Source organism: Bombina bombina, chromosome 4, assembly GCF_027579735.1.
Source record: "Bombina bombina isolate aBomBom1 chromosome 4, aBomBom1.pri, whole genome shotgun sequence".
In the NCBI taxonomy this organism is placed as follows: Eukaryota; Metazoa; Chordata; class Amphibia; order Anura; family Bombinatoridae; genus Bombina; species Bombina bombina.
Window position 1 is genome coordinate 360,818,013 of NC_069502.1, and position 16,984 is coordinate 360,834,996.

Sequence of the window (16,984 nt, forward strand, 5' to 3'; positions counted from 1 at the left end):
AGTCACTTGTTTGGCACATAAAGGGTTATCAGACCCCTTCTACTGTCACTACTCTGTCACAGTATAACCACTACAGGCAAGCCTGTGACTTAGTTCAGTGGGTACAAGGGTTAACAACACTCTCTAGTCTGTACTAGACATAAAAGAAATGGCCAACATTAACTCTCAGAATACAATTTAGCAATCTTACTACTACCAGTCTCTTTCATTAACATGGTTTAAATATTAGACAAAGGCAAAAACTTAACTGAATTATTTATTATGGGAAAAATTAGCACAATGCATTATTAATAAAAAAAAAAAAGATGTTAACAAATAGACTTACACAAGCAAACAGTTTTAAAATAAAAAGGAGAAATAACAGACTTTATACTTTACTAGCTGTCTGCCACAGGGAGATGGGTCAGGAAGTGAGTCACTCACGCTGCAGCATACAGCCTCCCATGAAGAATGAACAACTTTACATGTTAAAGCACAAAACTTTATACCTCTTTCCATGATATCAGATTGCTTGAGCCAACCTTCTGGCAGGGGGGCTAGGGAAATATCCACCCCTCTCTTTTATGGCCAGTCATAAAGCTCAGCACCTTTGGCTGAAATCATAGAACACAATACCACTTCTGATAGGAAAATTCAGTGCATTCACCTATATAAATAAGCAACATCCCAGGGACATGATGAGAATTAGTTTGGTACCAAATATGACAGGGTTGTCATATTTCCCTGATCTAATGTTATAATGTGTTAAAAGCATATCTTAAATTGTACTAGTGTCCTATTATTGACCTAATTTGCTCTTGGGAGAGGTTCTGCTTTGTGTCTCTGGAGCTGACAAGTTTACTGGCTTTATGGTTCAATGCATACACAATAACATTTGGTGAAATGGGCCTTAAAACTATTTATTAGGTGGTCTGGCATATGAAAGGGAAATCGTATGCACACACAAACACAGCAACACAGTTCTTCTTAAAAAAACAACTGTTTTTACCACAAAACTACAGAAACTTAACCCCTTAGCATGCAGAGGTAAAGGTATTATTAAATATGCTTAGAACTGCAAGGACATCCAATTTTCTCAGTGAATGGCTTCATCAAATTGCTAACACTGGTTGATCTGTTTTATATGGGAACAATATGGGGGGAAAGATGATCCTGGAATTTTTTTCTAACATACATTTTACAATCAAAAAAATTCACTAACAAGTTTAACGTAGTTAGTTTGTGAATACTTAAAAAATGTGAGTTTCATATCCCTTTAATTAGGACCAATTAATCACATACATATTTACTAAATAGAAAAATCCTTGCGATTGCAGCAATAAAGGCTTATGCTAAAATGTATACATATTGATAGCACTGCATTATATCTGACCATCTAGTATTCTTTGGTGCATCCGTTTATTCATCACTCTTTTAGCAATGTTAGTATGAACTAGGTTCCATTCCTTGCAAAGAGGTTTTTGTGAATTTCCAAGATTTATTTGTTTTTTAATTTTGTCTGGTGCAAAGACATCATTTTTCTCTTCAACCCTAGGTAAAAAAAAAAAAAAGATGTTGTTACTCTACATTTTGAAGTTAAAAAAAAAATGCAAGTATCTGTCTTATGTATTCTGTATAAAATGGGAAAGTCAAAATCTATTAAACTTTTATGATTCAGATCAAAGCAAATTTGATAATAGAGGTAAATTTGAAATATATTTAGAATGTCATGTTTTATCTGAATCATTTAACGTTTCATTTACACTTAACTGACCTTTTAACCAACCAGTTTCTCAGACTCCCATTAGGATTCTAGACTATATGTGCTTGCAGCCCATTATTATTATTTTTTTTAGTATTTAATTTTATAAACTTTTGGTCAGGTATGTTTGATTTAAAAAAAAAAAAAAAAAGAAACAGTTCATAAGCAAAATAATTAGTAGGAGCCTTTCTTGTCATTAGCAGAATGTCCAATATCCCTCAGCTGTAGTTTTAGCAGTGATTTTGTCCCAGTGGAAAGAACATATCGATAAAGTGTTAGATTATTTGATCATCATCATGCACCTGGCAAGAAAAGGAAATGGCGTTGTATGGGTGGGCTAGGTAGACGTGTAGAAACGTGTTTGTTGTGTGTTCTGGTTGTAAATGATAAAAATGTGACAACTGGGTAAATGTTATGTTTTAAACTCTTGTAGACAATTCTGTTTTGTATTACTCCCATTTGAATGCAATATGGTGTGTGTGTATATATATATATATATATATATATATATATATACACACTCTGTATGTGTATATATACTTTTTTTTTTTTTTTTTTTTTTTTATTGAGGTTGAAAAGTAAAACAGAGCAGAAAAATACAGGCATTTTCAAACAGAAATTGGATCTGTGTATACAATAGTGAGTAACCATAAATTGGCATCCATTAATATCAATGAGAATTTTACAGTAAAAACATTACTGTATTACAAATAAAACCTGCAATCCCTCTATTTTTAAGGATTATGTTGTGAGATAGAGTCCCCTAAGAACGTTAAGTCCTTAAGAAAAACTCCCACTTATGAGCAACTGTGGCCACTCTAGGACTACCCCTTATATTATTATAACATAAAGGGAAATACCAAGGGGAGAAAAGAGCATATAAAGGGACACTTGGGCACAAAGCAAATACACACCTATGTACACAATATAAACAAAAAAAGAGTAAATACAAACTTTGAGTAAATCTTATAACTCAGACTAAGTGATGAATGAGACATTTAAAAAGAGTGTTCAATTAACTACAATAAGCCCACCGTGTAACTCGGGTATCTATATAAAAGGGACAGTCTACTCCAAAATGTTATTGTTTAAATAAGATAGATAATCCTTTTATTAACCATTCCCCAGTTTTGCATATCCAACACGGTTATATTAATATACTTTTTACCCCTGTGAGTACCTTGTATAAAAGCCTCTGCAGACTGACCCCTTATTTTAGTTCTATTTACAGACTTGCATTTAAGCTAATTAGTGCTGACCCAGGAATAACTCCACAGGAGTGAGCACAATGTTATCAATACGGCACACATGAACGAGCAGTGTCTTGCTCTGAAAAGCTATAAAAATGACCAAAGATAAAAGCGGCCTGCAGGGGAATAAAAACAGGCAGAAATGTAGATATCAAATGGTTCTAAAGTATATTAATATAACAATGTTGGTTGTGCAAAGCTGGGGAATGGGTAGTAAAGATGTTCTCTATCTTTTTAAACAATAATTTTGGAGTAGATTGTCTCTTTAAGGCTCCAGGACATTTTATCAAAGTCTTATAGGACTACCCATCTTATATTAAATTCAACTGTATTCCCTAAATTGATATACGGTAAAGCGACACCAGAATGGAAGGGCCAAGAACTACCATATGTATAATTATAGATTCCAATCCACAGAGCAATATGTCTCTACACTTCTATTCTCTTTTGTAGTTAAACTGCATATTCAATTAAACTGTGTTAAAGTTGGTGGCAGTATATTCTGTCTCATACAGGTGGCTAAAAGGGAGTCGGAGAGAGAGGCCAAAAGTTTATAAGCATTAACCATCCAGCCTATTAAAATGCTGAAAATGGTAACTTGATAATACAACCCCCATTTTAAATGCCATATTTGATTCACAGGACATTCAAATAGCACAGCAGTTTACATAAATATGTATTAAATAAATAAATATAGTTGAAAACTCCTCTATCTCATCTCTACTTCCTAACCGTATGCAGTGTATATAGGAATGTTCAAATATGAGAAGGTATCTAATAACTACAACCCCATTGTTTACATATAGAAGTACATTCAACATATTAACAAAACTACTGTATAGAGCACTATGATCATATAAACAGCAGGTTGCCCAAGATGTCTTCAGTCACCAAGAGCTCATAGTCTTGCGCTAAGCCTAGTCAGTTCAGATACTAAACTGCTGTAAAATCCAAAATTAAAGTGCAAAAATAACAATCAGCTTTATGTTGCAATAATAGTGACTCATCTATATTTGCAAACCGCTAGCAAGGTATAAACACACTTGGGAACTTATTAAACTTGCAAGACTCAAAAGTATTATGCAATGGTATGTCACATCCAGCTTTACTGTACAGCAGTTCTCCAGTGTTGAAAATGTGCTATCATAACCTCTAGAGCAAGGTCTGCTATATTCCACTCCACCATATTGACAGGACCGTGCGGAAGGGGTGAATGTAAACTAAAGCTTTAGTTGCCATTGCAGTGGCCAGATCCAAGATACTGTCTGGTTTCCCCTGCCCTGCACACGATCATGTGACACCTTTTCAGGGAGAAGTTGAATCAACTGTAGTGTCACTCCGTGTGCCCTCTAGAATGAGAGCCCCTATCAAATGGGTCACTGTTGACATGCTCCCCAGAATGGCAAACCGGCACATCATTTCCTACTTTGGTGCGGGAGGGCAACAGAATGAGGAAAATGGCAGGGCTATGGTCTCCAAGTCAGGGGTTCATTCTGTGATTGACAAAAATTATAATCTCACCAAATCTCCCCCCTAGGGAGTCCATGCTTTTTGTCAGGGCTGCCTCAAGATTACAGAAATGGGGTGTGTGCCATAAGGGGTAAGGATATTATACTGTGAAAGTAACACTGTTCTTGATGGGTCCAGGGGGATCACCACCAAAGGGGGTTGGGTTGAGGCTACCTTGGCCTTCAGACAAAGCCTCAAAAAAAGTCCCGGAATACTGGTAAAAATGAGAGACCTCTGCTTTTTCTGTATATCATGAAGAGTCACAAATTGCAAAGGTAAGGAGTGGATGCCTCAAATATACAACAATAAACAACAAAGTACTTTAAAGGTCTGTCACCAGTGCTCAGCATTGCAAATTAATATGGCCGCCTCCCAGGAGTTCCCCCACAATTAAGTAGAATCTTGAGAAGTAAGTTTTTTCTTTTAAAAGAAAACATATATTTAATAAGGCCTACACAACTTGCAGTCTGTAGTTGTGAATACAGAATGGGAAACCTGGGACCAAAATGGAGTCATATGTAAACAGGTCTACCTGATGGGGGCAAAAATGTCATCCTCCTGTTAACCCCTCTAACACCAGACCGATGAACCTGGGTAGATATGTTTAATCATTGAAGGTGTTGGGTACAACAAATTTATTAAAAATAAAGGAGAGGTTTATTTAAAAATTTGTTTTCCTTGTGTCTGTTGAATGTGAGCAATGTATTTCGGTTTGTATATGACCCTTTTAAAGGATTTTATGCAATAATATGGGGTTACAAACAGGGTTAGATGCATCTGTTCCGAGATGGGTGAGCCACAACAAAATATGCTTGTTTGGTGGGTTTTGATATGAAGGGAGAGTTGCTAAAAAACTAACCAACACTAGACATGGTCCTTGGCTAATATAAATTACCTGTAGAACACCACACAACAACACCTGTTAACTTGTCTGGAAATGCCCTGTGCTAAAAAAAAATAACTAGGCTTTGCTATTTGAGTTTGTAATTCAATCTAGAACATTGTTGGATTAAGGAAGATTTCCTGTCTAATAGTTTTGGGACCCCTAGACCCCCCTATGAGAGATTGTAGATAAGTAAGGAATAGGGGAGATAAGGAATGTTAGTTCTCTTTAAAAAATATGCATACGGCCTACCAATGAAAATAATTTCTGATACCAAACCGCTCTTTCTGGATGTTATCTTTCAAGTAAAAGTAGTTTGCAGATTGCAATTTTTGTCGGAGCATTATGTTTTTTTATATAGGTGGCGAGAGTCCACAAGCTAGTTACTGATGGGATATACATTCCTACCAGGAGGGGGCAAAGTTTCCCAAACCTCAATTGCCTATAAATACCTCATACCTCAGTTTTAAAAATGTTGCCTCCTTAGGAGGTGTCCTCTCTAAGTGCAGTGTTTGTCTGAGGGATGTGAAGGGAGTATTGCCTGATACCATGTTTTCTTCATAAACACATCTGCATTCATTACTTTTGGGAATTCATAACCTGGCCACCAGGAGGAGGCAAAGATACCCCAGCCAAAGGCTTAAATAAGTCTCCCACTTCCCCCATCCTCCAGTCATTCTTTGCCTTTCGTCCCAGGAGGTTGGCAGAGAAGTGTCAGAAGTTTCGATATTCTCTTATGGAGGGTAGCACTCTTCAGAATGGGACTGGAGTTTTAAGTAGTCCTGTTAGCCTCTCAGTGAGAGCATGGATGAAAGTTAGAGTCCGGAGATGCAGGGAGAGTCTTCCTGCGAAACCATCCTAACTTAGATTACCAACTCCAGAAGCATTCAGCGTTGACAAGTTTTGCTGCCTGCTTTCTTCTCAAGTCCATGGCAGAAGCAATGCTACTATCTGTCACACTTGAAGGGCCGTGTTCCTGTTCCACGGCGTAGATTCCGGTAAGATCGTTTCATTTTACTTTCATCATGGATGTCTTGTAATTAAGAAATCACAGAGTCAAAGTCCCTGGGTCTTACCATACTCGTGTATCCAGTGATTGCCTTGGTTCAGCTAGCTGGTCTGCTGTTGAAAACCAGCCTGTCGCTATTGGCACAATTGGGTGCCTCCACATCATGTGAGTACCCTGTATCTTCTTCGTGCTTATACCCAGTGGGTGATTGATTCACACATACGGCACCTATCTCCTTTCCTTGTCATTTACAGGTCTTGTAATTACAACAGTTTATCCAAGAGGCTACAACCTCGCGGGAATAACATAAAGGGACACTGAACCCAATTTTTTTCTTTTGTGATTCAGATAGAGCATGACATTTTAAGCAACTTTCTAATTTACTCCTATTATCAATTTTTCTTCATTCTCTTGGAATCTTTATTTGAAATGCAAGAATGTAAGTTTAGATGCCGGCCCATTTTTGGTGAACAACCTAGGTTGTCCTTGCTGATTGGTGGATAAATTCATCCACCAATCAAAAACTGCTGTTCAGAGTTCTGAACCAAGAAAAAAAGCTTAGGTGACTTCTTTTTTATATAAAGATAGCAAGAGAACGAAGAAACATTGATAATAGGAGTAAATTAGAAAGTTGCTTAAAATTGCATGCTCTATCTGAATCACAAAAGAACATTTTTGGGTTCAGTGTCCCTTTAAATACAGGGTCTCAGTGAGGCTCTTTTTGTATGTTGAAATCAAGGGTTAATATCTCCTGACAGGGGTTATTGAACAGGGTTTTTTTTAAATAATGTTTGTTATGTGATTCTGTCTGCTACTGTGTAGTAATACTTGGGCTCATGGCATTTTCGGAACATAACAGCCTATTGCAAGTGATGCAGCCTTTACGGTTGGGCGTGCTTTTTTATGCACGGTCCTTCTCTGGAGGGTGACTTGTTTCCTCCAGAGTTTACGACACAGTTTTGCATGGCCATATCTTTGGTGCTGGCGCATTTACTTCTCCCAGGAGTTTAAGATATTGTCCGTGTATCGTTAACCAGGGCTCGTCAAGCGTGGAATCGCCTGGTCCAGTTCAGCCCTCTGGGGGAGTGACTATCCCTGAGGCTTCAGGGGGTCAACCTTCTGGGCCAGGGTCTTCGTTTGACCTGGCGGAGGTAAGTTTTGCCTTTCGTTATAGACTGGCGCGCCTTCGTGTTCTACTGAGGCATGTTTTGTTGTTATTGGAGTATCCCACTCTTAATGGGGTGGTGGATCCTCAGTCTTCCGATGTGAATGGCATGCTTGACTAGATATAAGGGGATGAAGTAATCTGCTTATAGTCTTGTTTCCTTAGTATCTTTCTAGTTCTGACCTTGGAAGACTCGGATTCCTGTTGGGCTGGTCCTGCGGGAGAGTCTGTTTTTCTTCCTGGGCAATAACCTACGGGTTGCCTTATATTTTATTTTAATCCGGTTAGGATGAATTTTATTTGATTTAAAGCTCATGTTTGTTACTATATTTCCTTTGGGAATTTTCTTCTCTGGAATCGATACTCACAATTTTGTGATCGTACTGTTATGTCTATGAAAGTTTGTTCATGAGGACGTGTTTTAGTCCTCTGCTATTTATCCCTCCCTCTTAGGGGGTGACTTTGTGTGTCCTTGTCAATATTGGGTCCTTGGTTTCATGCTGGTCCTGACTGGGTACAAATCCTTCTGTTTTTAAGGGCTTTTTCAGACACGTGGTGCCTGCTATGCCTGGCTGGTCTGGTTAGGTCGCCGAGTGGTTTCCACTGTTATTTGTTTTTACAAATTTCAGCCAGCATTCCAAGAGGATTTGATGATCCGTGGTTTATTTAGGGCATGGAGGATTATTTTTGGTCCTCATATCCTTTCAATCTAGTTGGCCGGGACTCCGTTGGGATCCACTACATCATACTCTGTTGGTTTTGACTCGGGATCTAGAGTGTTTCCTTCCCATTGTGGGTTAGGAGTTGAAGGATTTAGGTCCTTCATGCAGCCAGTTCCTGGCAGTCTGGCCTTTCAAGGTTCTTGGGATTGTCATTTTAGCACTTATTCCTTCCTGTGGTCTCTTCCTTAGAGTTGAGACTGTTTGGACTTTGTTTTTTTTCTTGGCAGAAGTTGAGGGCCGTGCGGCTCTTTTCTGTTTTTGGGAGTTTGTTGTTCCATATTAGGAACGATAGACTGTTGTCTCCTTTCCTAGCTTTCGCTTAGGGGATGTTCTGCTAGGAATCGGGATGCTCTGCATTTTTTCCTTGGTGATCCTCTGGAAGGATAATCTGACATGATTATGGAGACTAGTGTTTTTCTACTCTTTCTTTGGGTGATCTCTGCCCTCGTAATTATTTCCCTTAGTCTTGGACTGCACATTTGTGGTCCTTGGTGCCTTTGGGATCTAGAGTAGTTTACAGGACTATGACCTAGCACCTTATTGATCGGGAGTTGGTCTCCTGCTAGGGGTGTTCTCTTCCCTTTGGGTTGGGAATTTATGAGTGAGTAATGTGCCTGTTTCTCCGGGTTAGCCCGGATATCTTCCCCTGTGAGGTCTGAATCTTCAGACGGGGTATCTTGTGCTCCCTGAAGGTGTTGTCCATTTTAAGACGGCTCTGGGTCCCAGTTCTTGGGTTCTATGGGGGCTGATTGTCCTTAAGATGGAGTGTACTACCTTTACGGGGACTTTTTCCATGGTATATACAACAGTGGTGATCTGAATGATCTTCATTCAGTCTCGACTGATTAGCATATGGGTTCTCACGTACTTGTGGACATGTGTGCTGTTTCTTATCTGTCTCCTCCCCTTTGGGGGGTAGATTGCCTCCTTCAGCAGGATGATCTCCTCTCTTTGGATGATCATGGTCCTGCCTTGGTTGCAGGAGGAGCGGGGTCTGGTCGGGTTCCACTGCCTGTGGCATAGTGGATATTCCTTATGCCTTGGATTTGAGACAATAGGGTTCATTCCTGCCTAATCCCCGTTAACGCTTGCGTTAGTGTGGCAGTTTTCATACTCTGAAGGTCGTGTGCTCAGCCCTTGCTCAAAGCTCTTGTTAAAGCACTGTCGCTTGGGCTGGTCCGGTGTTTGGGGCAAGATCTGTTGCTCTTACAATTTCGTCCTCGGATCATCGAGGTTGGATGAGCTGTCCTTGGGGGGGCTCTGCTTCTTTTCCACGTTTAAGATTTTGTGGGAAGGACTGGGGGCGTCAGCTGATTAGCTGGATGCCTAACAAGTTGTAGGTTAGGATTTGAGCTTAACCTCATCTGCATCCACTTGCCTGCATATATTCAAAATTCTAGTTCCATCTTCGGATGACAGCAGCATGCAGTGTTCTCACTCTTCAGGTGTGCCATCAGGGCTTTCCCTATCTGAGTTGCTGCACGAGGTTATGTTTTTTTAATTTGAATATTCTGAGCTGTCTTTAACGGTTTCTAGGGTCTCGTCTTCAGTTACCTTTTGGGGTGCTTATGCACTTTGTTTGGGGGAAGATTCTCTTTTCAAGCTCTGGGACTTGATCCAGTGGAATTGAGCCTACTAGGCTTGGGTGCTATCTCCATTACTACGGGACTGGGTTGGGTCTCGGTTGGCTTGGCTCTCGGGGTTTCTTCTCGCCCGGCATTCTTTGGGTCTCGTTTGGGCCTATTGTGGGGTTTTGCCGTGCCCTATTTAGGGTTCTATAGAATCCTTTATGGATGTTTTCTCTGTGTTTGTCTCCTTTTTGGTGAATACGGCAGTTTAATCCCTTTCTTTAGTTAGGGGTTTGTTGTTGGGAGACTGTCTACCGGTAGACCGTTTCTCTTGGAGGCTGTTGGCTCATTCGAGTCTAGTTCCTGCAGTCTCTAGCAAGGCTTATGGTCTATCTGTGTCCTTGGGCTTTTTCCTTTTTTCTAAATTTTCTCGGCTTCGGACGAAGCTGGGGTTCTAGTGTAAGGGTTTTAGGCCTGGTGCCCTCAGAATGGGCCACCTTTTGTACCCTCCCGTTTTAGCATTCAGTGTCCTCTAAAGCTTGGATATTGTTTTCCCATGAATGCAGCTGTGGACTCTTTCCATTTGTGTAGAAACACAGAAATTATGTTAGCTGATTATTTCCTTTCTTCAGACGAAAAGAGTCCACAGCTCCCCTCCCGTATTTTTCTGGGGGGCGTTGGTTATTTTTGGTCTTCTGGCACCTTTTCACCCTATGCTTCTTTATCTGTTCCTTGTTCCTCGGCAGAATGACTGGGGGATGGGGGAAGTGGGAGAGGTATTTAAGCCTTTGGCTGGGGTGTCTTTGCCTCCTCCTGGTGGCCAGATTCTGATTTCCCAAAAGTAATAAATGCAGTTGTGGACTCTTTCTGTCTGAAGAAAAGGAAATTCAGGTAAGCATAATTTATGTTTTTCACCTATGGTTGCAGACATTTATATGCTGCCTCCCTTTATAGATCGACAATATACTCTTGTACCATTACCTCTGCTGATATGTTTCAGTACTGGTTTAGCTGTCTACTATGTGGATATACTTTTATTATATTAAACATTCTCAGCTATGGATTGGGCACTTTTTAAGTACAGATATAATATATTGTTTGTATACATGCCTTGAGTCAGTAATTCAGTGCTCTTTTTTTTAGCGACTTTAATTAGTGGCTAAATGTTTGTCAAGGTTGGTAGTGTCTGTGAAACACAGATTTTTTTTGGAGCGAGTAATTTATTTAATTATAAATTAGAATGCTACGTATAATATTAGTCTAATGGAATGTTGATAATCACATTTTATGCAGCTATAATAGAAGTATTCATTTAGGCTTTATTTAGGTACATATTGCTTTTTTTTTATACACAAACTAAATTCTTACCTTCTTTTTAGGGTGATAGGTGTATTAGAAATTTGCATGTTTGCGCATGTGATGACGCTATTTATATGGCACCAAAATGTCCCGCCAAAAAAATTTCTGCTAAATTTTTTATGCCAAATTTGCTCTTATAAGCTCCACCCCAGCTCATTCAGTGCTCTCATAAAACACGGCTAGATTTAGAGTTCTGCGGCCAAAGGGGTGCGTTAGCTACGCATGCTTTTTTTCTCCCGCACCTTTTAAATACCGCTGGTATTTAGAGTTCACAGAAGGACTGCGTTAGGCTCCAAAAAGGGAGCGTAGAGCATATTTACCGCCACTGCAACTCTCAATACAAGCGTTGCTTACGGACGCGGCCAGCATCAAAAACGTGCTCGTGCACGATTCCCCCATAGAAAACAATGGGGCAGTTTGAGCTGAAAAAAAACCTAACACCTGCAAAAAAGCAGCGTTCAGCTCCTAACGCAGCTACATTGTTTCCTATGGGGAAACACTTCCTATGTCTGCACCTAACACCCTAACATGTACCCCGAGTCTAAACACCCCTAACCTTACGCTTATTAACGAAAAATTATCAATCCTAGGATTGATGAAATGTACACCTGTATAGCACTCTTTCCCTATTTAACAATGGCAAGAGTTGGACAAGGTATAAGAGTCTGGGATAGGAGGAGTGCGTGGGGATGAGTTAAAATATAACTTTTATTGGTGAATTTAAAAAGAGCAACAACAAACACAGTCTACATACATACTAGATTAAAAATTGCAGGATTGGGTCTGATTAAATTATGTCCGTTTTTTCAGACAGTTGAGGTGGTTGTGATATATATATAGAGAGAAAAACTTGGATTAATAGTCCGTTTCACGTTATGGTATTCTCAGTACCTATACATTGTTGGATATTAGTAACACTTGCGTGATGTTAGTAAAGCTATTATGCTCCGATATTTACTCTGTTGTAAGTCTGGTATTGACTCACGTTATGGTATTCTCAGTACCTATACATTGTTGGATATTAGTAACATTTGCGTGGTATTAATAAAAGCTACTATGCTCCGATATTTACTCTGTTGTAAGTCTGGTATTGATAATCGGCTATAAAAGGATAGCAGTGGGCTAGCTTGATTTTTGTATTGCAATTATTCTGATAGGTATAATGTTATTTCTATCACATGATTCATGTAATTGATATTGTAACAAAGCACTTGAAAAAAGTTTCAATTGTACCACATTGTTTAATAATTTATTCATATATAAAATGTGTACAATATATGAAGATAAGGTAGGAAGATCTTTTTCAAAGGCCTTTGAAAAAGCCACGGTAGTGGCGAAACATGTTAGGGAATTGTTTGTTGAATGCCGTGTAGCATTTTTTATTAAGCAGGAATGGTAGTCCTTATAGTTTAAATAATTGTGGTTGTGCACAATATTGATTTAATTTACTTTATATAGAGAATAACTCAGTAACCTTATTTCAAATAGAACCGGCATTTATAGCGAGTGCTTAGTGTTGACTGCAGACAAGCGGTTAAAAAATACGGAGCTCGAATGTATACACAATACCGCAAACTGTCAGCCTAAGGTCAGCACTCAGCCTGCTAAAATGCTTAAAAACTAGAGTGGTAACACCTATCAATTTGTTATTTTTCAATATAAGCGAAGCCAAGTTAACCTGACATATTGGAACTGAACTGGCAGTTATAGTAACAACCCAGTATTTATCATAAACAAGCGGTTAAGAAATATAGAACTTAAATAGATACACAATACCGCAAATTATTAATTTAAGATTTATACTTAACCTTTTAAAATGCATAATATGAAATTCAGCAATATATATTAAGCATCCAATTGTTAGCATAAGCTAAGCCACGCTAACTTTACGAATCAGAACCGGCACATATATTAAGAGCTCAGTGTTGATTCAAACATGCGGTTAAGAAATTTGGAGTATTAATATACATACAATACCGCAAATTGTCAGTTTGAGATCAGCACTTAGACTTTCAAATGTTTAACATTCAGCCCGGTAATATATATCTACAAGTTTATCTTTAAGTATAAGCGAAGCCTAGCTAAATTCACGAGTAGCAGCTACTCTGCAGCAACACTGTAACAAATTTATACAATTGCTATGACTCTGAAAATGAAATAAACACAATATAATTTCAATATAATAACTGGGGTGAATAAAGATGATAATAGGATTACAAGTCACTTAGGTGAAATATTGTAATAGAAACTTGGAATAATAAAAAAGTCACTCAAGACAGTTATTATATTTAACACCAAAGGTTAGCAGAACAAGTGCACACTTGACAGAAATTTTGCTCATGTAGCCAACATAAACAGCTTTCTATTAATACTATGTTAACTATAGCAGAAACTAGACAAATAGTGTAACCAATAACTATTTTATACAGTTAACTATGAATCATATATTGTACACATTTTATATATGAATAAATTATTAAACAATGTGGTACAATTGAAACTTTTTTCAAGTGCTTTGTTACAATATCAATTACATGAATCACGTGATAGAAATAACATTATACCTATCAGAATAATCGCAATACAAAAATCAAGCTAGCCCACTGCTATCCTTTTATAGCCGATTATCAATACCAGACTTACAACAGAGTAAATATCGGAGCATAGTAGCTTTTATTAATACCACGCAAATGTTACTAATATCCAACAATGTATAGGTACTGAGAATACCATAACGTGAGTCAATACCAGACTTACAACAGAGTAAATATCGGAGCATAATAGCTTTACTAACATCACGCAAGTGTTACTAATATCCAACAATGTATAGGTACTGAGAATACCATAACGTGAAACGGACTATTAATCCAAGTTTTTCTCTATATATATATATCACAACCACCTCAACTGTCTGAAAAAACGGACATAATTTAATCAGACCCAATCCTGCAATTTTTAATCTAGTATGTATGTAGACTGTGTTTGTTGTTGCTCTTTTTAAATTCACCAATAAAGGTTATATTTTAACTCATCCCCACGCACTCCTCCTATCCCAGACTCTTATACCTTGTCCAACTCTTGCCATTGTTAAATAGGGAAAGAGTGCTATACAGGTGTACATTTCATCAATCCTAGGATTGATAATTTTTCGTTTTAAATAACCAGTACACAGCACCTCAGCCGCTCCACTAGATAACAAATCTGGATCACAGATAGATTTATACAAATAAATTACATTTACTAGTCCAGAGAACAATAGGCTACCCAATTTTGTAAATTTGTGCAGTGCCATTAGTATTTTGGTTTTCTTTACGCTTATTAACCCCTAATCTGCCGCCCCCGCTATCGCTGACACCTGCATATTATTATTAACCCCTAATCTGCCGCTCCGTACACCACCGCAACATACATTATAGTTATGTACCCCTAATCTGCTGCCCCTAACACCGCCGACACCTACATAATATTTATTAACCCCTAATCTGCCGCCCCTGCTATCGCTGACCCCTGCATATTTTTTTAACCCCTAATCTGCCGCTGCCGCTCCGTACACCGCTGCAACATACATTATAGTTATGTACCCCTAATCTGCTGCCCCTAACACCGCCGACCCCTATATTATATTTATTAACCCCTAATCTGCCCCCCCACAATGTCGCCGCCAGCTACCTACAATAATTAACCCCTAATCTGCCGACCGGATCTCGCCGCTACTCTAATAAATGGATTAACCCCTAAAGCTAACACTAACACCCCCCTAAGTTAAATATAATTTAAATCTAACGAAATAAATTAACTCTTATTAAATAAATTATTCCTATTTAAAGCTAAATACTTACCTGTAAAATAAACCCTAATATATCTACAATATAAATTATAATTATATTGTAGCTATTTTAGGATTAATATTTATTTTACAGGCCACTTTGTATTTATTTTTACCAGGTACAATAGCTATTAAATATTTATTAACTATTTATTTAATAGCTACCTAGTTAAAATAATTACAAAATTACCTGTAAAATAAATCCTAACCTAAGTTACAATTAAACCTAACACTACACTATCAATAAATTAATTAAATACAATACCTACAATTACCTACAATTAAACCTAACACTACATTATCAATAAATTAATTAAATACAATACCTACAAATAACTACAATTAAATAAACTAACTAAAGTACAAAAAATAAAAAAGAACTAAGTTACAAAAAATAAAAAAATATTTACAAACATTAGAAAAATATTACAACAATTTTAAACTAATTACACCTACTCTAAACCCCCTAATAAAATAACAAAGACCCCCAAAATAAAAAAATGCCCTACCCTATTCTAAATTAAAAAAGTTCAAAGCTCTTTTACCTTACCAGCCCTGAAAAGGGCCATTTGCGGGGCATGCCCCAAAGAATTCAGCTCTTTTGCCTGTAAAAAAAAAACATACAATACCCCCCCAACATTACAACCCACCACCCACATACCCCTAATCTAACCCAAACCCCCCTTAAATAAACACTAAGCCCCTGAAGATCTTCCTACCTTATCTTCACCATGCCAGGTTCACGATCCGTCCACCGAAGTCTTGATCCAAGCCTCCGAAATCTTGATCCAAGCCCAAGCGGGGGCTGAAGAGTGACGTCCATCCTCCGGCTGAAGTCTTGATCCAAGCGGGCAGAAGAGGACATCCGGACTGGCAAACATCTTCATCCAAGCCGCATCTTCTATGTTCTTCAATCTGATGACGACCGGCTGATCTTCAAGACCTCCAGCGCGGATCCATCCATCTTCACCGACGACTTCCCGACGAATGACGGTTCCTTTAAGGGACGTCATCCAAGATGGCGTCCCTCGAATTCCGATTGGCTGATAGGATTCTATCAGCCAATCGGAATTAAGGTAGGAATATTCTGATTGGCTAATGGAATCAGCCAATCAGATTCAAGTTCAATCCGATTGGCTGATCCGATCAGCCAATCAGATTGAGCTCGCATTCTATTGGCTGATAGAAATCCTATCAGCCAATCGGAATTCGAGGGACGCCATCTTGGATGATGTCCCTTAAAGGAACCGTCATTCGTCGGGAAGTCGTCGGTGAAGATGGATGGATCAGCGCTGGAGGTCTTGAAGATCAGCCGGTCGTCATCGGATTGAAGAACATAGAAGATGCGGCTTGGATGAAGATGTTTGCCTGTCCGGATGTCCTCTTCTGCCCGCTTGGATCAAGTCTTCAGCCGGAGGATGGACGTCACCGTTCAGCCCCCGCTTGGGCTTGGATCAAGATTTCGGAGGCTTGGATCAAGACTTCGGTGGACGGATCGGTGAACCTGGCATGGTGAAGATAAGGTAGGAAGATTTTCAGGGGCTTAGTGTTTATTTAAGGGGGGTTTGGGTTAGATTAGGGGTATGTGGGTGGTGGGTTGTAATGTTGGAGGGGGGGTATTGTATGTTTTATTTTACAGGCAAAAGAGCTGAATTCTTTGGGGCATGCCCCGCAAATGGCCCTTTTCAGGGCTGGTAAGGTAAAAGAGCTTTGAACTTTTTTAATTTAGAATAGGGTAGGGCATTTTTTTATTTTGGGGGTCTTTGTTATTTTATTAGGGGGCTTAGAGTAGGTGTAATTAGTTTAAAATTGTTGTAATATTTTTCTAATGTTTGTAAATATTTTTTTATTTTTGGTAACAGTTCTTTTTTATTTTTTGTACTTTAGTTAGTTTATTTAATTGTAGTTATTTGTAGGTATTGTATTTAATTAATTTATTGATAGTGTAGTGT

General features: G+C 38.6%; 1 protein-coding gene across 2 annotated transcripts in view; it reads right to left on the reverse strand.

Moving 5' to 3' along the window:
• Positions 1 to 243: 243 nt before the first annotated feature.
• The window catches only part of LOC128656287 (transient receptor potential cation channel subfamily V member 6-like), a 290,583-nt gene continuing 273,842 nt past the window's right edge, over positions 244 to 16,984 (reverse strand). For both annotated transcript variants that reach the window (XM_053710115.1, XM_053710114.1), the window contains one exon: positions 244 to 1,530. In XM_053710115.1, the coding sequence (XP_053566090.1) occupies positions 1,362 to 1,530 (169 nt within the window). In that variant the 3' untranslated portion in view covers positions 244 to 1,361. The remainder of the gene's footprint in view (positions 1,531 to 16,984) is intronic.